At 41.8% G+C, this 23402-nt stretch overlaps 1 protein-coding gene across 2 annotated transcripts in view; it reads left to right on the plus strand.

Annotated features, from left to right (window-relative positions):
• The window catches only part of INPP5A (inositol polyphosphate-5-phosphatase A), a 321869-nt gene that overhangs the window by 242197 nt on the left and 56270 nt on the right, over positions 1-23402 (plus strand). For both annotated transcript variants that reach the window (XM_056849629.1, XM_056849628.1), the window contains exons 10-11: positions 16163-16258; positions 19354-19428. In XM_056849629.1, the coding sequence (XP_056705607.1) occupies positions 16163-16258; positions 19354-19428 (171 nt within the window). The remainder of the gene's footprint in view (positions 1-16162; positions 16259-19353; positions 19429-23402) is intronic.

Here is a 23402-nt window from a genome sequence, read left to right on the forward strand (position 1 = left end):
AAAGAGAACCGCCATGTTTAGAGGCAATAAACCTCTGATTCCAGGAGGTAACATCAGGGGAAGGCTACTGCCTCTATGCCATGTTATTGGACATCCAGAGGAACTGGTCAGCCACTGTGTGAGACAGGATACTGGACTAGATGGGCCACTGGTCTGATCTAGCAGGGCTCTTCTTTATGTTCTTATGAGGTCTCCCCAGAATGTAAGAACTGAATGAGCGGTGTGAGAATAATGGCTTGACTAGACAAAAGTCCTTTAACAAAGATAGTTTCAGAGGGTAGCCATGTTGGTCTACAGTAGCACAGCTAGATTCGAATCCAGTAGCACCTTAGAGATTGACAAAATTTTCAGGGTATAAGCTTTTGAGAGTCAAAGGTCCCTTCATCAGATACCTAACTCCCCGGCATCTCCAGTTAAAGGGATTAGGGAAGCAGGTGATGTGAAAGACCTTATGTGAAAGACCTGAGACCCTGGAGAGCCGCTGCCAGTCTGAGTAGACAATACTGACTTTGATGGACCAAGGGTCTGATTCAGTATAAGGCAGCTTCATGTGTTCATGGCAGTTATTTACCAAATATTACCAAGCTTACCCATTAATATCAGATTTTCTTATCCATAAGAGGAGCACATATGTTTTGCGTTGTAGGGGAGAACTAACTTGTAGGGAATAGTATGGAACTATCTTATGGCTCTACTCGACCAATGGGACTGCAATTAAGATGGGAAGGTACATACTATTGGCAAGAAAACATAAAAGTAATATTTGATATCTGAATAAGCATAATTTAAAATGGAGGCTGATGATACAGTTACAGCAGGTTCTTAACAGTAAATGTAAGAATGCAATACAAACATAAATGCCACAATAGTGGCAAAACCACATGTCAAATATAAGCAAGGCCTCTGAGAGGAAGGGACTGGGGGTACAAAATTCAGGAACCCAAGTCACCTCAAGGACCTATGAAGCCAGAGTCATGCTACATTCAGCAAATGCATTTCAATTTATTTTACTTTTAATGCAGTTGTGCACTACAGCCACTAGGGGTTCAGGGAAGGCAGAGCATAGTAAACTGCAGTAGCTCTGTCACGCGCATTTCTGCACTCTTTATTTCAACAAGGCTGAGGCAAACACTTGCCTATCATTAGACGCTACTAAGCCCAGTAAGCAAGCATTAACAGTTTCACTGAGTACCTGTTTTCCTTAAAAGCTACACACTGCCCATTTTAACCAATGGATGTATTTTAGTAGTTAAAATAAGCCGCCTCTTCTGTTTTTCTAAATATTGATAAAGTTAGTGTAGTGTTGTTAGCCTAATAATACAGTTTGTTTAACTACAGAGATTGTCAAGGAAGGAGATCTAAAACCAAAGCCTAATTTCATTGATTTAGGGGTATACTTTAGTATGGTATAATTTTTTAAAAAATCATTAGTTTTAATATAAAATTGTTGGCTAGATTAATAAAATGTTTTCAGACTAAATTAACTATTTACAACAGAAATGAGGATTGTAATGAAACTAAAATCATTCAAAGATTGATTTTCAAATGTAATTGAATTTCCATGGATTGCCAAAGAGACAGAACCAAAGAGACTCTGAAAATACAACTGCATCATGAGTTCACTATATGATAGTAATAAGCTGTAAATGCTGTCGTTTAGTACTGTCACTGTTTAGTACCATTACTTTATTCGTGTGTATCATGCATGTGCTTCTGTCTAAAACCTATTGATAGAGACCATCTCCTAAAGTTCTGTCACACTCTGGCATGACCAAGAAATGGAACGCAGGGCAGTGCTATACAGATAGGAGAAGGTTCAATTCTCGAGATTCCCACAGGACAAACTACATGAGGATCATATTTCCCCTGCATTACAGAAACTGTACTGGCTCTCAGATTGTTTCTTGGTCCAAATCAAAATGCAGGTGTCAACCTTTAAAGCCCTAAATGGCCTTGGACCAGGTCATCTGAGAGACCATCTGTGGCTGCATGAGCCCGTCTGTAGTTTGAGATCTTCCAAGGTTGGCCTTCTCCACATGCCATCCTCACATGAGATGAGGTGGGGAGCAGGCAAGAGACGGCTTTCTCTGCCACGATCCTGCAGCCTTTGGAACTCACTCCTTTTACAGACCCAATTGCCCTCCTCATTACTGACCTACTGTAATTCGGTTAAGAGTATTATATACCCAAGGGCCTTTGAGCGGGCTTTATCTTCTTCCTCTCAACCAAACTATCAAATGCCAGGGTTTTATTTGTGTGGTTTTTTATCAGTGTTGGGTTTTTTTAAGGACTGCTGGGTTTTTTAAGTATTGGAATTCTTGTGGCTCCTGTTTTAAGTTCTGACTTTCTGATGAGATCTTAGTTTTGGTGGTGTGGGGGGAGTTATGCTTTGTTATTATTAATTATTTTCATGTTATTGTTTAGAGCCAGTGTGGTATAGTGGTTACAGTGCTGGGTTAGGACCAGGAGACCCAGGTTCAAACCCCTGTTAGCCATGAAACTTCCTAGGTGACCATGTGCTGGTCATTCCCTCTCAGCTGAGTCTATCACGCAACGTTGTTGTCAGGATAAAATGGAGGGGAAAATCCTGTACACTGCCCTTAGCTCCTTGGAGGAAGGGTGGGATAAAAATACACTAAATATTGCTGTTAGATGATTTATTAAAAAATTAATTTCCTTGTTGTTAGCTGTCCTGGGTGCTTTTGTAGAAGGGCACCATGTAAATTAAAACATAAAATAGCGACTACACCACATTGGCTTTAAAAGGGGCTTAGACATAGAGGAGAAGTCCATCATTGGATACTAGCCACGGTGAGTAAAGGGAGATTCTGTTTTCAGAAGAAAACTTCTGAAACCCAGTGCTAGGAGGCTCAGCTTGCTCCTGGGATGGTTTTGTATCCTAATTTGTCATAAGAACATAAGAAAGGCCCTGCTGGATCAGACCAAGGCCCATCAAGTCCAGCAGTCTGTTCACATAGTGGCCAACCAGGTGCCTCTAGGAAGCCACTAACAAGACGAGTGCAGCAGCACCATCCTGCCTGTGTTCCACCGCACCCAAAATAATAGGCATGCTCCTCTGATACTAGAGAGAATAGGTATGCAGCATGACTAATATCCATTCTAACTAACAGCCATGAATACCCCTCTCCTCCATGAATATATCCACTCCCCTCTTAAAGCCCTCCAAGCTGGCAGCCATCACCACATCCTGGGGCAGGGAGTTCCACAATTTAACTATGCATTGTGTGAAAAAATGCTTCCTTTTATCTGTTTTGAATCTCTCACCCTCCAGCTTTAGCAGATGACCCCGTGTTCTAGTATTATGGGAGAGGGAGAAAAACTCTCTCTAAACCATGCATAATTTTATAGACCTCTATCATGTTTCCTCTCAGCCGCCTTCTTTCCAAGCTAAACAGCCCTAAGCGTCTTAACCGCTCCCCATAGGACAGTTGCTCTAGTCCCCTAATCATTTTGGTTGCTCTTTTCTGCACCTTCTCAAGCTCTGTAATATCCTTTTTTAGGTGTGGTGGCCAGAACTGTACACAGTATTCCAAGTGTGGTCTCACCATAGATTTGTACAAGGGCAGTATGATATCAGCAGTTTTATTCTCTATTCCTCATCTAATTATAGCCAGCATGGAATTTGCCTTTTTTACAGCAGCCGCACACTGGGTTGACATCTTCATTGAGCTATCCACTACCACCCCAAGATCCCTTTCTTGGTCTGTCGCTGCCAGCACAGATCCCATCAGTGTATATGTGAAGTAGGGATTTTTTGTCCCAATATGCATCACTTTACACTTACTCACATTGAATCTCATTTGCCATTTTAATGCCCATTCTTCCAGTATGCAGAGATCCTTCTGGAGCTCTTCACAGTCCGATTTTGTTTTAACCACCCTAAATAATTTGGTGTCATCTGAAACTTGGCTTCTTCACTGTTTAACCCCAACTCCAGGTCATTGATGAACAGGTTGAAAAGCACCGGTCCCAACACGGATCCCTGAGGCACCCCACTGCTCACATCCCGCCATTGTGAGAACTGACCATTGATTCCTACTCTCTGCTTCCTATTTTTCAGCCAGCTCTCAATCTATAAGAGGACTTGTCCTCTTATCCCGTGACTATGAAGTTTGCTTAGCAGTCTTTGGTGGGGGACTTTGTCAAAAGCTTTTTGGAAATCCAAATACACAATATCCACAGGCTCATTCCTGTCCACATGCTTATTGACACTTTCAAAAAAACTCTAATAGGTTAGTGAGACAGGACCTACCCTTACAGAAGCCAAGTTGGGTTTTGCCCAGCAGACCTTTCCCTTCTATATGCTTGACAATTCTATCTTTAATAATGCTTTCCACTAATTTACCCGGAACAGATGTTAAGCTAACTGGCCTGTAATTTCCTGGGTCCCCCCTGGAACCTTTTTTATAAATGGGTGTTACATTGGCCACTCTCCAGTCCTCTGGTACAGAGGCTGATCAAAGGGACATATTACATACCGTATCTTTGTTAGAAGTTCCACAATTTCCCATTTGAGTTCTTGAAGAACTCTAGGATGAATACCGTCTGGTCCCTGTGACTTGTTACTTTGCAGTTTGTCTAGACCACTGGTTCCCAACCAGGGGTCCATGGACCCCCAGGGGTCCACGAGAACTAAATTAAGGCCCGCAAAACAAAGTTATAAACTCATAATAAGTTAATATTTTCAATTAAAAGTTCTCTATTATAAAAATATATATTCAAATATTATTCTAAGTTTAATGTTTAACTAACAGTTATGATTAAAGTTTATTTTCAAATTCTCAGAATTTTTATTTTGAACCTTGGGGTCCTTGCACCGAACAAAAAAGTCCTAGTGGTCCCTGGTCAAAAAAAGGTTGGGAACCACTGGTCTAGACGTTCTAGGACTTCCTGTCTTGTTACCACTATTTGCCTCAGTTCCTCATTTTCCCCTCTCCAAGATCTCTGTTTAGGAGAAGGAATCTGCCCTGTATCTTCAACAGTGAAGACAGATGAGAAGAATTCATTTAGTTTTTCAGCAATCGCTTTATCCTCCCTTAGAATTTCTTTACTCCCATTGTCATCCAATGGTCCAACCGCTTCCCTAGCTGGTTTCCTACTCCTAATATACTTTAAAAATTTCTTATTGTTTGTTTTGATGTGTTTAGCAATATGCCCCTCAAAATCTTTTTTTGCATCTCTAATTATCTGCATGTTTGCTTCTGTTCGCCTCGTTTGGGCAAACCTACCAGTCTCTAAAGGAAGACTGTTTTTCTCTAATTGCTTCCTTCACCTTACCCGCTAGCCATGGTGGTGACCTCTTGGACTTATTACTACCTTTCCTGACCTGTGGTATACAAGCTAGCTTAGCCTCTAGTAATGTGGACTTGAGTAACCCCCAAGCCTTTTCATGAGATTTAACCCTCCTAACTGTTCCTTTCAACTTCCTCCTTACCAGTTTTCTCATTTTAGAGAAGTTCCCTCTTTTAAAGTCAAAGGTAATTGTGTGAGATTTCCCAGTCACTTTCCCACTTGCATATAAATTAAATTTGATGCCATTGTGATCACTATTGCCAACTGGCTCAACTACATCCACATCCCGCACTAAATCACTGGCAGCACCACAGAGTATTAAATCCAGGATCGCCTCCCCTCTGGTTGTGTGACAGATCTACAGACACCCATTGAACAAAATATGGGTTGCACATAAGGTTTCCAGGCCTGGCAACAAGTGGGGTTGAAGGGCAGAGACATGGAGGGATGTGTGACATCACTGGCATCATTACCTCACTTCCAGGTAGAACGCAAAAGTGGCAATGGGCAGCTCTAGGAATTGCCAGAAACCATAGAATTTCTGGTGATTCCTAGAGTTACCCATTGTCAATTCCATGTAATGCCGGAAGTGATGTACTGGCGCAGAAGCCAGTGGTGTTCTTTTTTTTTCTCTTGCTGCTGTTTGGAGTAGCAGCAGGCAATGGAAACAACCAGCCTAGCAACCCTAGTTGCATGTGTAGCTTGTGGTAATTAACACTGACTTCAGCTCTCATGGCTTCCTTGAGCAACCATGCTGGATCAGACCAAGGGCCATCAAGTCCATTAGTCTATTCACACAGTGGCCAACCAGGTGCCTCTAGGAAGCCCAAAAACAAGACTACTGCAGCAGCATTATCCTGCCTGTGTTCCACAGCACCTAATCCAGCACTCTGATCCTGGAGAGAACAGGTATGCATCGTGACTAGTATTCATTTGGACTAGTAGCCATGGATAGCCCTCTCCTCCATGAACATGTCCACTCCCCTCTTCAAGCCTTCCAAGTTGGCAGCCATCACCCCATCCTGGGGCAGGGAGTTCCACAATTTAACTATGCAGTTCCAATTGCAGTTCCCATGTAATGTGTTGTAGCGGTCTGATCTGGATGTTACTAGGGCATGTATAACTCTGGCCAGTTCATCCACAGCTCATTCTCCCCAGAAAATAGTACAGTCAGTCGACCAGCCCAAGCTGGGAAAATGCACGCTGGTACTTAAGTACTCTGGAGCAGCGCTGAATTAATAGACCTCCCGAACTTCTCTTCGCTACAGATAGCATGATAAATAAATATATATATTAATTATTCCTTTAATATAATTGCTGAGTGGCCATTCCTGTTTGGTTATGAGGTGGTTCTCCCATACTTAAAACTTCAAGAGTAGAAAGATGGCAGTAGAGTGCAAAGGGAGGAAATGAAATGAAAGGGTCAAATGGCATTTTGACATTGAAAGCATGAGTTTGCTTTTTTATGAGGGATTTTGACGTAGAGATTTTTATTTATTTAAATTTATAGCCCACCCTCATTCCCAGCCAGGCCAGGCTCAGGGCAGGTAACAACACTTTAAAACAATATAAAGCCATATAAAGCCACAATAGTCCTTATGAATCTACATATGAATAAATAGAAATATACCAAGAAGGCACCTGTTCAGTTAATAGTAATAATAATAGCCACTGAACTGATAAGTGTCTATTATTATTACTATTAACTGAACAAGTGCCTTCTTGGTATATTTCTATTTATTCATATGTAGATTCATAAGGACTATTGTTGTTCTAAATTAGAAGCATTATGGTTTTATATTGTTTTAAAGGGTTGTTACCCGCCCTCAGCACAGCCTAGCTGGGAATAAGGGCAGGCTATAAATTTAAATAAATAAGGATTTTTTAAAAATACTAATTTTCTTATTGTTTATCTAGATATCTGTTTATATATATATACAGAGAGAGAGAGTTCCTTTTAAAATTTTGATCTTAGTGTGACGTTGCTTAGGGCCAAATTGGCTATATGAACAGTATCATAAAAGTAATAATAGCTACTGAAGACTGAGCAGCCAAACCCCACAAAATTCACAAAAGGCAGGGGGAGGGATGGGGAGGCCAGATTTTAACATTCAATTTAGCATTATCTGTTCTTTTTCTGTCCAGGAATAACAATAACCAGGATGTTAGCTGGGAAATCCCCAGGGCTGGTATTTTGGTGTCCCTAACCAATCATTTCCTCTCCGTCCAGGAACAAGCCAAGGCCCAAAAGTGTGAGCGTGTCTCAGACCTCATTTGCTTGCAGCGCAGCTCTGGGAGGCACTGACAGCATAAGCTATATCTTCCCTTTTTCTCCCACACTCCTAGTGGCTGGAAGACGGCAAAGATTGAATCTTGGAACCTTCCGCATGCAAAACAGACAAGTCTACCACTAAGCCACAGCCCTGCCTCTGATTGACTGAGGGTTCCCAGACACACGTATAGATGTTTAATAGTGTGTAGGCGTGTTTGCTGCAGGAAACGCCAATATGCATACAGCCAATATCTGCTGAGTAATATTTGGAGAAAGGGAGGGATGAGATTTTTAACTCTGGTTTTCTCCCAGTTTGACTCTTGCCTTAGGCCTGGGCTTAAGTCTGTCCATTTAGGTTAGTGATTAATGACAGCTTATGCGTGTAGCTTGCGTGTATGTCTGAATGATTACTCAGGTATGATTACTCCGGCACAACATTAATTTAACCACTTGCTTTAAGTTTTGCCATATAGATCACTGATCAGCTTTTGTTTTGTTTTCTGTTCCGAAAGCCCAGAGCTTTGCTTAGATTTGGGGGTGGGGAGAGAAATAAATCGGAAATACATAAAACCCATGAAAACCATCCTCATTTCTTTCTCAGTGAAAATAAGAGAAATAAAGAAGGAGTTATTAGAGACTTGGTTCCTCGCAGGGTAGCAGGGGGTGGGCTGGGGTGGGGGGAGCTTTCTGTATGTTAAACAGTCTTGTGGACATCTGGCACGATTGGTTTTAATCTGCTGGCTAAAAAGTCAGGATTAAATCTTGCTTTACACCTCTTTGTACTGCAGTCAGCAAAGTGACAGAGCTGCTCTGAAACAATAACACTACTTATTCCACCCAATATGCCATGTGGTAGATCACCCCCCCTCCCTTTTTTTTTTCCAGCACCACTTCTCTGTAAAGACAATGAAGCATCTGGTGGGCTTTTCCTGTGTCCAAGATATATTTTTTTTTGTCAGTAATTTCACTCAGCCGGTCTGCTTAGTTCTCCCCTGGTGCTACTTTTTGAGACAGGGTGTGCCAAACCCAGTGGTAAGAGGTCAGGAGGCCAAAGTGATGAATTTTTATGTGCCTGTTCCTTGTGTTTCTGCTCAGTCACGATTCTCTGTGCGCTGGGCTGCTTCTGAAAAGGAGCCGCAGTGGGCAATTTGTCCTCCTGGCCTGGAGAGAATGGGGAAGCAGATGAGTTAAAACGGCATGTATGACTTCGAACAGAAGAGCACGCAAATGTGTTCCGAGGGTGGAACAGAACGCTTCTGTCATTGCTCGGCGTCGGAGGTGCTCTGAGATTTGTGGCTTCTTGGCATCTGATCAAGTGATAAATGCCTTTAGCGGCTCTTAAAGATATAGAGGAAAGAATAGCACTTCGCTGGCTATTGGTGTTAAAATACGGACTGGTCACACTTCATAATCTACGTTAGGTGATTTCCCTGAACTATTTTCCATTCTCTGTTTCAGGCGGATAGCATCAATGCTGTGTTTTCCTTCTTGTTTTCATCGCTGACATACTTTTGCGCAGCTTTCTAACAAACTATGGAAAATTGCTTCTTGGTTACATATTTGAGGTGTCCGAGGGTTCCTGTCCCACATATAAGTGGAATCTCCTAGTCTGAGGAGATGTATATGCATTACAATTATTCTTTGCGTTTCTTAACCTACATATTAAATGGTGGAGCCTACCTGTGTCTGTGGGAGCTGAAAACTGGAATCTGGGTTTGCTTTAGCCATCTAAGCACAGTATCGGCAACTACCTTGGGATAGAACATTAGAAAAAAGGAGCAAAGTATAATCTGCCGAAACTGTTATGGTTCAGAACTTTTGATATGAAGATACTTCTTTTGTAACCTTCAGCCACCCATAGACATCAGCAATACCTATCTCACCTTTGCTTCATAACCCATAAAGGGAATACCATGGATGCCTGCAGTGGTGCCTCTTTTCAGCTGTGAGCTTGCAGTAAAAGCATATTGATCACATTTTGTTTAGATCTGCAGTCTTCTCTTCCATGGGAGCTCTGGGTAAACTGGTTTTGTGTGTGCTCTCTTCATGCTTGTGTCAAGACTGCTCCTAAGGGTAGCTATCATGCTCTTCTTTGTTCATTTTGTAGGAGAATTATCTTTTGAAGCATACTTTGAACGCTACATTTATTATGAACGTTTGTGAAGTAATTTTCACTGTACAACAAACATCTATACATCGAATTCTGAAGTGTGCTCCCTACCTGCGGATACTTAAATCCACAGATGGGGGCACACTCACCCCCATCAGGTTGTTCTGCAGAGTTCAGGGACCCCTTAGGTCTGCAGAAAAATCTGAAACGTAAAAAAAATTAGGGGGTTTAAATCCCCCCAAAAACTAATAAAAAGTTCTCTGTGCATGCACAGAGAATGCACCTACTGTTGGTGGCTGCCAGCATCCCCCAGCAGAGGCAGATGCTCTGGACCAGCAGGGATGCTGATAGCCACCTAGAGATCGGGGCTGGTGTGGGGGTGGCTGCCTTGGCGGGCTCAGCAATGGGAGGGTGGGATTCCCCCCACGCACACGAGTTTCCCCTCTTGTACTTTACAATTTTTCATTTATTCTTGCAGTGGCCCTGGGAGAAGGTTCATTTCAGTGGGTCCCAGTGAACTTCACGCCTTTCAAACCTGGGCTTTCTGTGTGCAGACCTGATGCTATATCCCCTGCTCTGTACTGAGACAATGGGTTGGATCCCATAAACTGTGAATGGAATAAGTTTGCAGAAATGGCTTTGGTCACCATCCTCTTGCCACTGCATCTCTTGTGCCCCTCAAAACAGCCACTGTCGAAGAGTGGGGACCCTCAGGAACAGTGTGGATTGTAGTGCAAGGAAAGGAAAATAGAAATTAGCGAAAATTGCCTCTCCCAACACTCTCTTGTTGCATTTGTGGACAAGGTTTTACAAGGGTGGGGTGAAGAGAGAGATTTCTGCAGAGAACCCTGGCCCACATCTCATCCCTTGTTATTCCCAGGTGTCCCCCAACTTCCAAAAGCAACTTTTCAAGAGGCCCAGTTCGCTGCTGTGGGAACAGGAAAGCAGAAAAATTTCCTTCTTGTCAACTCAGTTCACCAACCTATTGCTTACAAAGGCAAAATTTTACAAGTGACATTCCTTCTGTTTCCTTATGTTTTTTTCAGATCTCTAGAATATCTCTTCAACCTGAGTTGTGTGTTATTGCCCTTAAATCAATAAAGAACACATAGCAGGCGATTACATTTAACCCAGCCCCTTCCCTGCTCTGTTATGGGACCTATAAATGGTACTTCATACAAAAATTGGTTGCTGAAAAACAAATGAGGATTGAATAATGTAAGGAAATGCATTCTGAATGAGATTTGAGTTACTGGTTTCACACAGACTTGACCCCATCTGACGCCTAGTTCTCACTGAAGCAGTAAACCTGTGTCCAGGCAGTCCTACTTAATATAGCAGATGTCGGGTCTCACGTGACTGATTACAGATTTTGTGCTAAACTATATATCTGTGGGACAGCTCCTGCCCACCATCAGAAGTCTGCAGTGGTGCGGCCTAGATACAGATTTACCACCTCACTGAAAACTTTTATGAAATAATATTCAGTAGATTTCTATCAGTGAACCCCACAGATTAATTTGCGATTACAGCTTTGCATAGCTTTGTGAGATTCCCAGTAAGCATATCTGCGTTCTCACTAATGAGGCAAACACGGGTTACCTATTTATTTATTATTTTAAAAACAAAAAAAGAAGATGGGGAAAAAATCAAATTCAGCAACAACATTTTTTTAAAAGAGAGAAAAGGGAGGAGTACGTATAAAGAAGTAAATTTATAACAGTGGTGACAAATCTACATATAAGTATATGTAAAAGGTTTCCAGATACCTAAAAATACGTTCATATGAAATTGTCATCTATATCCCATGTATTCAAATATTGATAAAGTGGTAAGGTCCTCAATCCATTGATTTACAGGAGGTAGGCATTTATGTCTCCAATTTATAGTGGAATGGGATGATCACGCCTTTCTCTTGTGTTGAGAGGAAGTGCCTTTTCACTTGCAGAGAGCAAAGTTTGAATCAAACCCACATGGTATGAATTCAAAATAGTAATAAAATATGTCTGCTTTTAAATGTGTACCGCAATTTGACAACATACAAAGCCCCTTATAAAATAACCATTGCATAATAAAACAACCAAATACAAATTAGGGCTCACTATCAAAAACATCAGGCCCCAAATGTAATTCAGCCCAATAAGAATAAACTCAGTCTTATACATAACTAGAACACCCTACAGAAAAACACATTCAAAATGCTACTTCTGTGATATTAGGCTTATTTCCAAAAGCTCAAAAACAGCCTTACAGCACTTTCTGTACCTTACTAGAGCAGGTGCCTTATGTATTTCATCTGGCAGACCATTTCAAAGTTGCCATCGAGAAGGCCATAGATGTCAAAGAGGCCAGACATGACTTCCTCATCAGAGGTTACTTCTAAGCAGTAATCATTGGGCTAATCTAAGTTAATGGGCATGTCTATGCATAAATAAAACCATTGAGAAAAAACCGAAATCTGATACATTGTTCTGCTTACTTAGCAGAGAGGGGACAAGAATGATTATGCAGATTGAGTGTCCCTTATCCGGACTGCTTGGGACCAGAAGTGGTCCTTTTTCGGATCTTGGGGATTGAAGCCTGAATGTAATTTTAAACAGTATTTCAAAAATTCTGGTTTTCGGGTCAGTCCAGATATCGGATGTCCAAATAAGGGATATTCAGCCTGTATTTATATCTCACTCTTCTTTCTATATCTTGGAGCAGCTTGTGTGAGATTCCCAGTGGTATTAATTGTCCACAACTGCTTAGCCAACACTGCTTTCAGTATCCTGTGTTCACAGTCCATTTATTGATCCACAGTTTTTTTCAGACAATAGCCCTGTGCAGGCATGTCATGTAACCACATGTACAGGGAAAACATACAACATGCAATCCTCCTGTTAAGTGCAATCACCATTTAGTCTGAAAAGGGCAGAGCATGTATTTTCAGCCTCCGATATATACATACCAGAACTGTCTCTTTTTCTGGTACGTGTCCTTCAAAGCCAGAATATTGTTGCCCTTTTCAGACAAATGGTGATTGCTCTTATTGGGAGGATCACATATAGTGCGTTCTCCCCATACACATGGTCAGACATAAAATGTGAAAAGGGCTAATATGATTATTTGTTTGCCCTGATGTGGTGGATCCTTTGGTGAAGCAATCCTGTGGGAAATAATAGTAGTCTGCTATTCAAATTCTACTTGAATTAGCTTTGCCCTAGAACTGTTTCTAGCAAGTTGGTGTAAATTGGTTTCCCTTATCATATACTGATCTGTACACCTGCCATATGAAATACGGCTGATTAACTTGTGCTCGCGATGCTTAAATCTGAATTTCTGTTACTTCAGTTTCACCTCTTAAAAATTGAGGAGTATGTGGCAGCCCTGACGAGACAGTCACTTCTGGCTTCTGAATCTCCTCCAGCTCCCTGGCATACTACACAATACCTACATCAGAGGTCACTGCCATTATTTGAATATGGGCAATCCCTGTTCCTAGTTTCCACTTCTTTGGACAGTTTCAGCTGCTGTGGAAGATTTGTTGATTTAAACGATTCTCAAAATATTTAAATCAGGGTGCAGCTCTAAAGTTTTCAGTCTCCGATTATTCAAATGGACATCTCTTCACAAAGGGAAAAAGTAATACATGGGGGTTATTATGTTTAAAAATTGTAACTGTATTCATCATTTCATTTCCCCCCTCCCTTCAAGACTATAGTTCTTCTTTATTTTTCCCATGCAACGTAAAGATCAAGCACCCACTTCTTTGCAAAGGCAGAAATGGCCGTTTTCTATAGGAAAAGGCAATTGTCTTCAATTAAACAAGAAAACCCTGGTGTTTTATTCTGATTTCCCCTTTGTCTCACTTCTTTCAAAAGGTACCTTTGGAGCGAATGTGGAAAACTGTGAAAAGGGCAGTGTGTTGTTGTAGCATTTTAATTTTTCTTTCCCTTTTAAACAGCAACAAAAAAATCCCTTCATAAGCGGGCTTGCCTAAAAAGGCACGTTTCCGAAAGTTTTCTGCTTGGGTGACTACGACTTTGTAGAAACTGAAAGGAAGTGGGGTGGGGAGAAGGAATGCTCCTGATTGTATAAGAAATGAACCTTTGCCCAATCACTTTGTGTTTGTGAAGTAAGGTAACTTTCTGTCTCAGTGAAATTCGAAAGCACTATGGTATTTGGACCCTTTCCCTTTATTGGTCCTCAAGAGCCTATCCGATTTATTATTATTATTTCAGAGTGGGCCTGAAGTTGTGAGATATAAAGCCGCTCTGGGCAGAGTGGGGGGGGGGGGCATGTTCCCAAGCAGATGCCTTTAAGAGACAGAAATCATGAATTTTTTGAATTGCGACCACTCTGGGGGTGGCTACAATGACTTTTCGACAGTGACAGTAACTCGGCCTTGTCTTTTCGAGCCCTTCTTTCGCCCATTCACTCCGGAAAGCTGCTTAAACGCACTTAAGTGCATTAGCATTTGGATGCTTGGGGACCATATTGACCCTCATTTGGAAGGTTTAAATGAGTGAAAGATGGAGCGATTTGTTAGGGCTTTAGAAAACCAGCTTTAGAGAGCGGCGGGTTTTCCGCTTTGGTTTGTTCGGGTGCTTGTTCTAATCTGGTGCGCTGTTTAAAGGCGACCAGACTGATTTGTGACACATGAGTCCAAAGGGCTATTTTGGGGGGCTTGACCTGATTAGCTAATTTGTGCTTTGAATTTCAATGGTTGGTATCAGAAGGGAGTGCACTTTGGGAATGGCTTGCTGGCGGATTACCTCACTGGTAACTGCATACAGACACAGATGGCAAAATGTTAATTACTTGTCAAAAGAGACAAAATGGGATCCAAGGCAAATTGTGAGGATGTGTGGAAAAAGTGATTAGCTCTGGGGTTAAGTAAAAGAAAACGAAACGCCATGGCCATCTTGAGGGCTTGGTGTACCATCTTGTCTTTCTCTCCTCAGCCTGGCAATTCTAGATGGATGGATGGATGGGTGGGTGGGTGGGTGGATGGGTGGGTAGGTGGGTAGGTCAGAAGCAGGATGGGTCGATGGCCAGCATTAAAGTAGACTGAACCATGTTCATTTGTGAGATTTTTTTAAAAACAGCCTGTAAAACTTCAATTGGCTATTAATATTTAGTAGCAAGATTAATATTCCAGGTAGTCAAGGTTCAAGTCTAAAAAAGATTTGTATTAACAAGTTTGTTTTAATGTTGTTTTAGAAGGGGAAGGGTAAAATCAAGTGTTTATTTTAATATTTGTACAACCAAAATGAAAGAATTTGTATTTTGTATCGTACCAACGATTGGACAATTGAAATTACATGTCGTCACTTAATTTCTGTCTCCCAGTGCCTCTCTAGCAAGTAAGGATAGCTCCCTAGATATTCTCTGTATCGTAAGATCCATGGGGAAAATCTGATGCACTTGGGTATCAGGCCAAATATTCTCAGTACTTGTGGCAATGAGGTCAAATTACAAAATCCTCAATTAACTCTGATGTGACAATCCCAAACTCAAAGCCAGGTGAAATCTGAGAGCATCTTTGGAGGTTACGCAGTAGTTTGGAGAAGAAGGTGCATGTGACTTCTTCTCTGTGCGATTCCAGTTTAACATCTGAAATAGGAATACATGTGTCTCCCTCCAGGGAGATGCATAAGATGTACCTATTTTGAAACCAAGCCTGCTGCTGCAGGGAGGAGGCATAGATTTCCAGTTGCGTCCTTGGACTTCTATGCATGGCTGTTTCACTCGCCGTCACCCCTCCGATGACTTCAGGTCTCTGGATTATGCATTCCGTCTCTGACCAGCAGAGGTCGCCTCGCTCTCCCCCTGCGTTTCCCTGCATTTTGCCCGCGTTATCAAATTCAAGATAAAACAGTTAAAATGTGGGCAAATTGCAGGAAAACGCTGGGGGAGAGCAAGGTGACCTCTGACGGTCGGAAATGGCATGCATAATCCAAACAAAGGCCAAAAATCATCGGAGGGGTGAAGGTGAGTGAAACAGCCATGCATAAAAGACCCTTGTTCCTGGAGTGTAAAAAATGAGAATGAGCCTTCCTGTCCTATCAACCTGAATCAAAGCAAAACAGTGGGGGGAAATCACGTGCATAATTGAAAAACAGCATGGCTGGTATCGAAGTGTACAAAGTTTTGTTTTTTCTAATTAAGCTTCTAAGTTAATTTTAAACAGAAGAATAGAAGAAATTACTAAATTGAACTTGCAGGAATAAGTGATTTTACATTACACATAAATGTTTTCTGACTTCAATTTCCAGTGTGTAGTCTGATTTTGACTGGGGCTAAAGGAATAAAGAAGGATGTCCTTTATTTTTTCATAAGCGAACTGAAATTAGCATCTATAACTTTGGTCTTAATTTATAATTTCGTTCAGCGCAAAAGAGGTAGAAGTATCTCTTTTAAAATACGTAAAGAGCTGTTTTTTATTCTTTTCTTCCCTCTGTATACTTCTTTTCTTATATTAGACACTTTGTGCGAAGGCTACCATGCAGACTGTCCGGGCCGCTGATACTAATGAAGTAGTCAAACTAATATTCCGTGAATCCGATAATGACCGAAAGGTATGTAACCAGCTGCAATCTGTGTCATGAACATTACCCCAAATGGGGATTTTTCAGCCTTTTAGATCCAAGGAACAAAACCCAGTTCATTTTATTGGAATAATGTGAGGATCGGTTTGCATTTCCTAAACATACATGCTGAAAACTTCATCCACTAGGGAATACAGTCAGTAATCTAGAACTCACTTTCACACTAAATAGGTGACCCGATCCACCCCCTCCCCAAATAACCCTGCATTCTTAGTCTGCAATACTGATAATTTGTTGAACTCTCAGCACTCATCCCTTGGGAGGTCTTCACAGTTCACTGCAGCCATTACTTTCAGCATGCAGCATTGTCCCCACCAGAGTGCGAATGGAAGCCCTCTTAGCTCTGGAAGCCTTCTGAAGTCTTTCCAGGAACTGATTAAATTGGACACTGCAGGGTAAAACCTCACAGGGCAATTATCCACTAGAGACAACAGACAGCTTGTGCTTCTCAGATTAATCTTCTGAGCGCAAATAACAGAAGAGATGGCTCCAGATTTGCCTCATGAAGGAGGTCTGCCTGTAATGCAGGAGTGGGGAACCTTTTTTCCGCCAAGGGCCAGTTGGATATTTATAACATCATTCACGGGCCATACAAAATTATCAACTTAAAAATTAGCCGACCAAGCCCCAAGCAGGCAGCTGCCCCAGATGACACCCCCCTGGCACGGGCAAGCAGGCAGGCATCCAACTGGTGGGGCACTTGCCCACCTGATGGCCCAGGATGGTCTTGCACCAGTCGGGCGTAGCCTTCCAGCCACACGCTATAATTGTTCCTGCTCCACATGGTCAGGGACAGATTCTACAGCCGGCTCCTGCTACCTGCGCCTGCAGGGATGAAATGAGGACACACTGGCTAAGAACTCGCCCCACCCCACGCATTCTGGCCCTGCCCCTTTTAACCCCTCCATTGTCGCCACTTCCGCCCCCAGGCCTCTTGTAGTACAGAGGGAACACGTTTCTCCATGGCCCGGGTGGGAAAGGGTTAACACAGTTTCTTGGGCGGTCCTAGCAGCTCCATAGCTAACAACTCTTCTGCAAGGGGGGAAAAGGTTCCTTTTCTCGGCAGAACAAACTCACATCCGCCTTGAATAGAGGCTATTCCTGTCCACGGGAGGGGCGGATTGCCAGTCTTAGATCCTTCTGAGTTAGAGATCTGCCAGGACCCACAAAGGGCCGGACCAAATGATTTCGCGGGCCTTAAACGGCCCCCGGGCCTGACGTTCCCCACCCCTGCTGTAATGGATAGAGGAATTTTAGGTATATATCTCTCACTGATATGGGTCTTCAGAGGTTGATCCTTCCCACCCTGCCTGCTCTTTGGAATGTGGAAACAAGGGACTGGCCATTGACAAATTTGTTTATTTCAAATATTTATATCCATTAGGGTTGCCAGGTCTATCTTTGCCACCGGCGGAGCCTGAGGAAGGCAGGGTTTGGTGAGGGGAGGGACTTCAATGCCATAGAGTCCAATTGCCAAAGTGGCCATTTTCTCTAGGTGAACTGATCTCTATCGGCTGGAGATCAGTTGTAATAGCAGGAGATCTCCAGCTAGTACCTGAAGGTTGGCAATCATAATATCCATCCTTATTTCTTTGGGTACCTAAAAGAGTCGTTACAAGGTTGCAAAGCATCCTTACAAGGATACAAAGCATAAAAGTCTTGTAACAGATAAAAACAATGCATAGGTTAAAACACACACACACTTAAAAAAACCACATGTACAGGGTTAAATCTTGAGGACTTCACCCCCAGGATTTGGTCTTTGAGAGGAGTACCACCATCCAGACATCTGGACATCCAGATTTAAGGAATTGGTTTATTTTGTAACTCTGGAGTTATTTTCTGACTATTATATGTGCAGCTTAGTTGGAATGAGAACTGTATAAACTGCAAGAAATTACACATCCATAGTTAAAATACTTTAAATTAGCAGCAGCACCCAGTAGCTAATTAGCTTCTGCTGCAGATTGCTTCTGACATGACTTTTGAACCACATAGATATTAAGGGTGTGAAGTCCAGGGGATCCATAGGAAGTACATGATTATAAAGTAGTTTGAGGGTGGGAGGAAGAGACTGGAAAGGAAGATCTGAGAGCTCAGCAGATGTTTCTGGCCTGGAAAGTCAACTTGAGTAAAAACGTTGTCATTAGACATCTTCCAGATGTGCTCAGAACACTTTGAGTTAGGAGCAGAAAAATTAGTGCTCGCACACTTTAGACAAGGAGTCCATCTGGGTCCCCCTTGGAAAGGATGTTACTCTTAAGGCCTACTTGCAGTCACTGAGTTGGTAAACCTGTAGCTGGATTGTCCTACTTCAGACTGCAAATTGGGTGTTCCTCTATGAAGAAAACTAGATGTCAGGCCGAAGAGCTGTAGCCTCACCAAGAATAGGCCTGAGGCTTCCAGGTTACTGAGAATAGATGCAGTGGGAATGAAGTTACCATTCAGTTTCCCCACACAAATTGTACTTGTATTCTTCCTGTTTGCATGCCATTTCAATGTCATCTCCCCTTATTACTGTTACAAATAGGGTTACCAGGTCCCTCTTTGCCACTGGGCGGAGCCTGAGGAGGGTGGGGTTTAGGGAGGGGAGGGATTTCAATGCCATAGAGTCCAATTGCCAAAGCGGCCATTTTCTCCTAGTGAACTGATCTCTATCGGCTGGAGATCAGTTGTAATAGCAGATTTCCAGCTACTACCTGGAGGTTGGCAACCCTAGTTGCAAAGTACCTAATTTCTGACGAGGCACCTGTAGTCAAGTTTAATGGGGGGGGGGGTTAAACAGATTTACCTAACTTTTCTGCAGTGCAGGTTTATACTTTTGCTTACACATAAGTAAACACGCATGTAGAGGAAGAGTAATGTGAGACCCAGCCCTAAGCATCCAAAAATGGTATTGACAGAGCTCATAAAGTCAAAAAGGACCCCTGCCTAAATAAAAGAAAACGAAGAGATTGAGAAATGCAAGTTGGAAGGACTAACATGTAGAGAGAGTGTAAAAGCTGTGTAGAACCTGGATAACTTTTTTTTTGTTGCTGTTTTTAAACTCTGCTTCATTTTTCCAGGTTATGTTGCAGTTAGAAAAGAAGCTGTTTGACTATTTTAATCAAGATGTTTTTAGAGATAACAATGGCACTGCGGTAAGTTTTCTGCTGTAACACTTTACTTTAAAGATGTAACTTTAGGGTCTTTCAAACCTGGGGTGTCCCAGCTGTGTGACTGGAAAGCACTAGCCCGCTGTCTATACTGACCATGACAAACCCAGGCCTTTATTTTATTTGTTTGTATATATTTAAGTTTCTGAAGTGCCTTTCAGCCACCAAATAGGCTCACAAAGTGATGCACGATAACGTAAAGTACAAATCTAAAGAAAATGTGTGTCAGTTTTGAACGTGCAAGCTTGTTATTGTCATTAAAATTGGCCTTTTATGCAGGGACGTTTCCCTGAGGTCACCCCCCTCAACTGCTTTGGGGCTTCCTTTTGATTATGCATGCCTTCTCCACCCAGTAAGAGGTCGCCTCGCTCTCCCCACATGTTTTATCCGCATTTTCCAGATTCTGGCTAAAACAACATTTGGGAAACAATGGGCAAAACATGCGGGGAGAGCGAGGCGACCTCTGATGGGCAGAAAAGGCATGCATAATCAAATGGAAGCCCCGAAGCAGTCGGCAGGGGTGACCATGGGGAAACGTCCTTGCATAAAAGGCCAATGTGAAAATCCTACCTTTTAAAAATGCTCATATCGGTGAAGAACAGCAAAGAACAAAAGCACTTCCTCCTGAAGTCACTCTTGCTCTTTCTTCAAGTTAATTCAAGATTTGAGCTCTTGCAGCCAGTTCACATGGACTTTCAAGAGACGTTTTTTGGGAATCACCGCTCTTAACCACTACACCAAGCTGGCCAGTGTGGTGTAGTGGTTAAGAGTGGTGATTTGGAGGTTGGACTGATCTAGAGAACTGGGTTTGATTCCTCACTCCTCCACATGAGCGGCGGAGGCTAATCTGGTGAACTGGATTTTTCCTCACACACACCGTGATCCTGATCTGAATTGAACCCATATGCACCTGGGAATAACGTTCTTCCCAGTGTGGAATTACTGGTGCATATGTCTGATCCAAAGTCCTGCCATTTGAACTTTGTAAATGTGTGAATCTGCCCTCAATGAATGATGGGAGTTCAGGGTTGTTCATTACCTTTTTTAATCCAGTACAAAATACGCAAGTACAAAACTGACCTACCGCTTGTAAAATTTTACCATGTGTACAATTCAGTGCTTGATTCTTAAAATGTCTGATCCTGTTCAGGACCCAGCTGCGTATTTTAAATGGCCAGTTGCCAAACTTTACACGTGCGTACCATTCAGACTTGAGAAAAGGTTCATGAGGTAAACGGAGAACTGGCTCTCAGAGTCCTTGGATTTCTGTTATACCTTGGTTTCTTTTGTCTCTTGAAGAATAATTTTTCTGTGCAACATGCGGAAGTTGATGAAATGTCCATCCAAATGATCAGATGCTCAAATCAGCCTGACACTTTCAAAATGGACTGTCATTTCAGCTCAGACTGCCTTTGTGGACTGCGCTCACACATCGCCCCTACTTTATAACAGCTTTCTGAGACTTGACATTCAAAACTTTTAACACCATGCAGTGTACATCTATTTTATAGGTATTTTAAAATGCAACTTCATGCAACACAGAAAGCAGTTCATATAATATATGCGATGTGGGAAATGTTGATAAATTTTCTACCTTAAACAAAATATTGCCAGTTCCTAACAGTTGCATTTTTTACCTTCTAGAATCTTGGTTTGGAAACAATATGTAGTTCACATATCAGTTCTTTTCTGCCTGTTCTTATGGGATCAACAAATGATTTCAGTATTTTCCTTAGAGTAAAAGATTGGTTATATTGTGCTCGAGGTTAGCCAAGATTCAAATCCCATTTAGATTTAAGCTCCCAATTATCTTTTTTCTATTTTGCACTCATTGTTTAGAAAGAAAAAACTCATAATACAGCAAAAGGATAAAAGCATTTGGTTCTAATTTATACAAACATGGGATCACTGACTGTGCAATCCTAAGAATACTTTCCTGGAAATAAGCCCCATTGAATAGTCTTGAGTAGGATTTTTAATAGATGTGCTTAGGATTACTGTGAGTCTCACAAATGCTTACTATTGAAGGTCAGAGTTCATTTTAAGCTGTTTTAAGGGTAGCATGAATATAATGGAGAGTGGGGGTAGAATTGCTATGGCTAAATGTTTGATGAACAAACTTGTAGAAGCAATTGTTAGATCAGCTCTTCATGGCATGAAAACTTTAGGCGGAATACAAGTTTTCTCCAAAGTTTTACCATCTCCCAAAGTTATTTTTTCAATTTTCCCAATTTGATTGATAAGTCAGTATAAGGAAAGCAGTGAGTGTTCTGTTTTTTGTTTTTTTTGTTTTTTAATTGTTCATTTGTTTTCTTGTTTTGCATCTTTGCCTTATAGTGCAATCGTAAATCAGTGGGTTTAGAAGGCTATAACTGTGTTCAGGAGTACATTGTTAGTGTAGTAGAATCATAGCCTGATCCCACGTGAAAAATATTTATTATCAGAAAGAGCAGGAGAACCCTTATCTCAGTGGTATCTTAGAAAAACACAAAAAGCTTTTCCGTGTTTACAAATTGCTCTTGTAATGCTTATGGGCCCCCACCTTCGTCTTGGTATAAATTAGCAGTGCTCCATTGTGAACCGCAAGCCTCAATAGTATTGATGTTCAGAGCAGTAAATCTGACTAATAAAGAGATCTACTGCACAAACTAATTCCTTAGAAAATCAGGTATTGGTAGAAGCATGTATTTATTGCAGTTTTTTATCAATATGAAGACAAGGACACCGGTTATCATTTAGGAATGAAATTCTCCTTGTCTGTTGCAATCACTTCATAAAGTGTGAAAATGATCATGTTGTAGAAGTGTTTATGTTACTTATTCATCTCCAATCATGCAACAATAAGGGAAGGAACTTTGCTCCTACACAGCTTTAAGATTATTTTGCATTCACATGTGATGCAGACAATTACATTTTGAAGCAGCTACACACAGATAGGGTTTCACCGGGAGGATTCACTTTAACCTAACATGAAACTGGGAGGGGATCCTGCATCCAATCAAATGACGGTGCACATTCCAAACCTTTGTGGCCCAGCTCAGGATATCCAAATAGCCATCTCTCTTGCCCCTTCCAGGCAGGAGGGCAAATGGTTTTCCTCTATCCTGCCTATGTGTCTCTCTAAAAGAAACCCATCTCCCCCGAGCCTGCATTCTGAGGAGGTTTATTGCTTCTTTTCCCAAGAAAGAATGTTTTTTCTGAGATCAGGGCCTCCCCAAGTGTTAATCAAGGGATCCTACATCTCTTTATCACAACACTATGATTGGCCAGAGCTCCCCAGAGCACCATACAACTTGTAATGGAAAAGATGTGCATACCTACTTTGAAATGACAGGTGTACGTACCTATGAAGGAAAGGATGAAAAAAAATACAGAGAGGGGGTGTGTTTCTCCTTGCTGGGCCAGTGCCCTCCTTCCAATTTGTTTCAGAGGAGTTTGATTCTAGCTGAACTCAAAGTAGAAAGTGAAGCTATTACAAAAGAAAAAGAAACTGCCTTCGTACAAATTCAAACCCACAACCAGATAAAAACCCTAGCAGATGTAAATAAAGCTCTAAAGTTAAAACTGGTAAGTAGAGAGAATAAAATCAGGGAATTAACTAGCCTTAATAAAGGCCGACAACTTGAGATAAAGCACCTTAATAAGAAAAGTCAGAAGCTGCTAGAAAACTTAGAAACAGATAGGGAGAAACTCTGGATTAATCTTACTAAGGTACAGGAGCATCTGGAGAAACACGTAACATAGTTAAATTGTGGAACTCCTTGCCCCAGGATGTGGTGATGGAAGGCTTTAAGAGGGGAGTGGACATGTTCATGGAGGAGAGGGCTATTCATGTCTACTAGTAAAAATGGATACTAGTCATGATTCATACCTATTCTCTCCAGGATCAGAGGAGCATGCCTATTATATTAGGTGTTGTGGAACACAGGCAGGATAATGCTGCTGCAGTCCGTCTTATC

Source organism: Euleptes europaea, chromosome 5 (genome assembly GCF_029931775.1).
Source record: "Euleptes europaea isolate rEulEur1 chromosome 5, rEulEur1.hap1, whole genome shotgun sequence".
NCBI lineage: Eukaryota > Metazoa > Chordata > Lepidosauria > Squamata > Sphaerodactylidae > Euleptes > Euleptes europaea.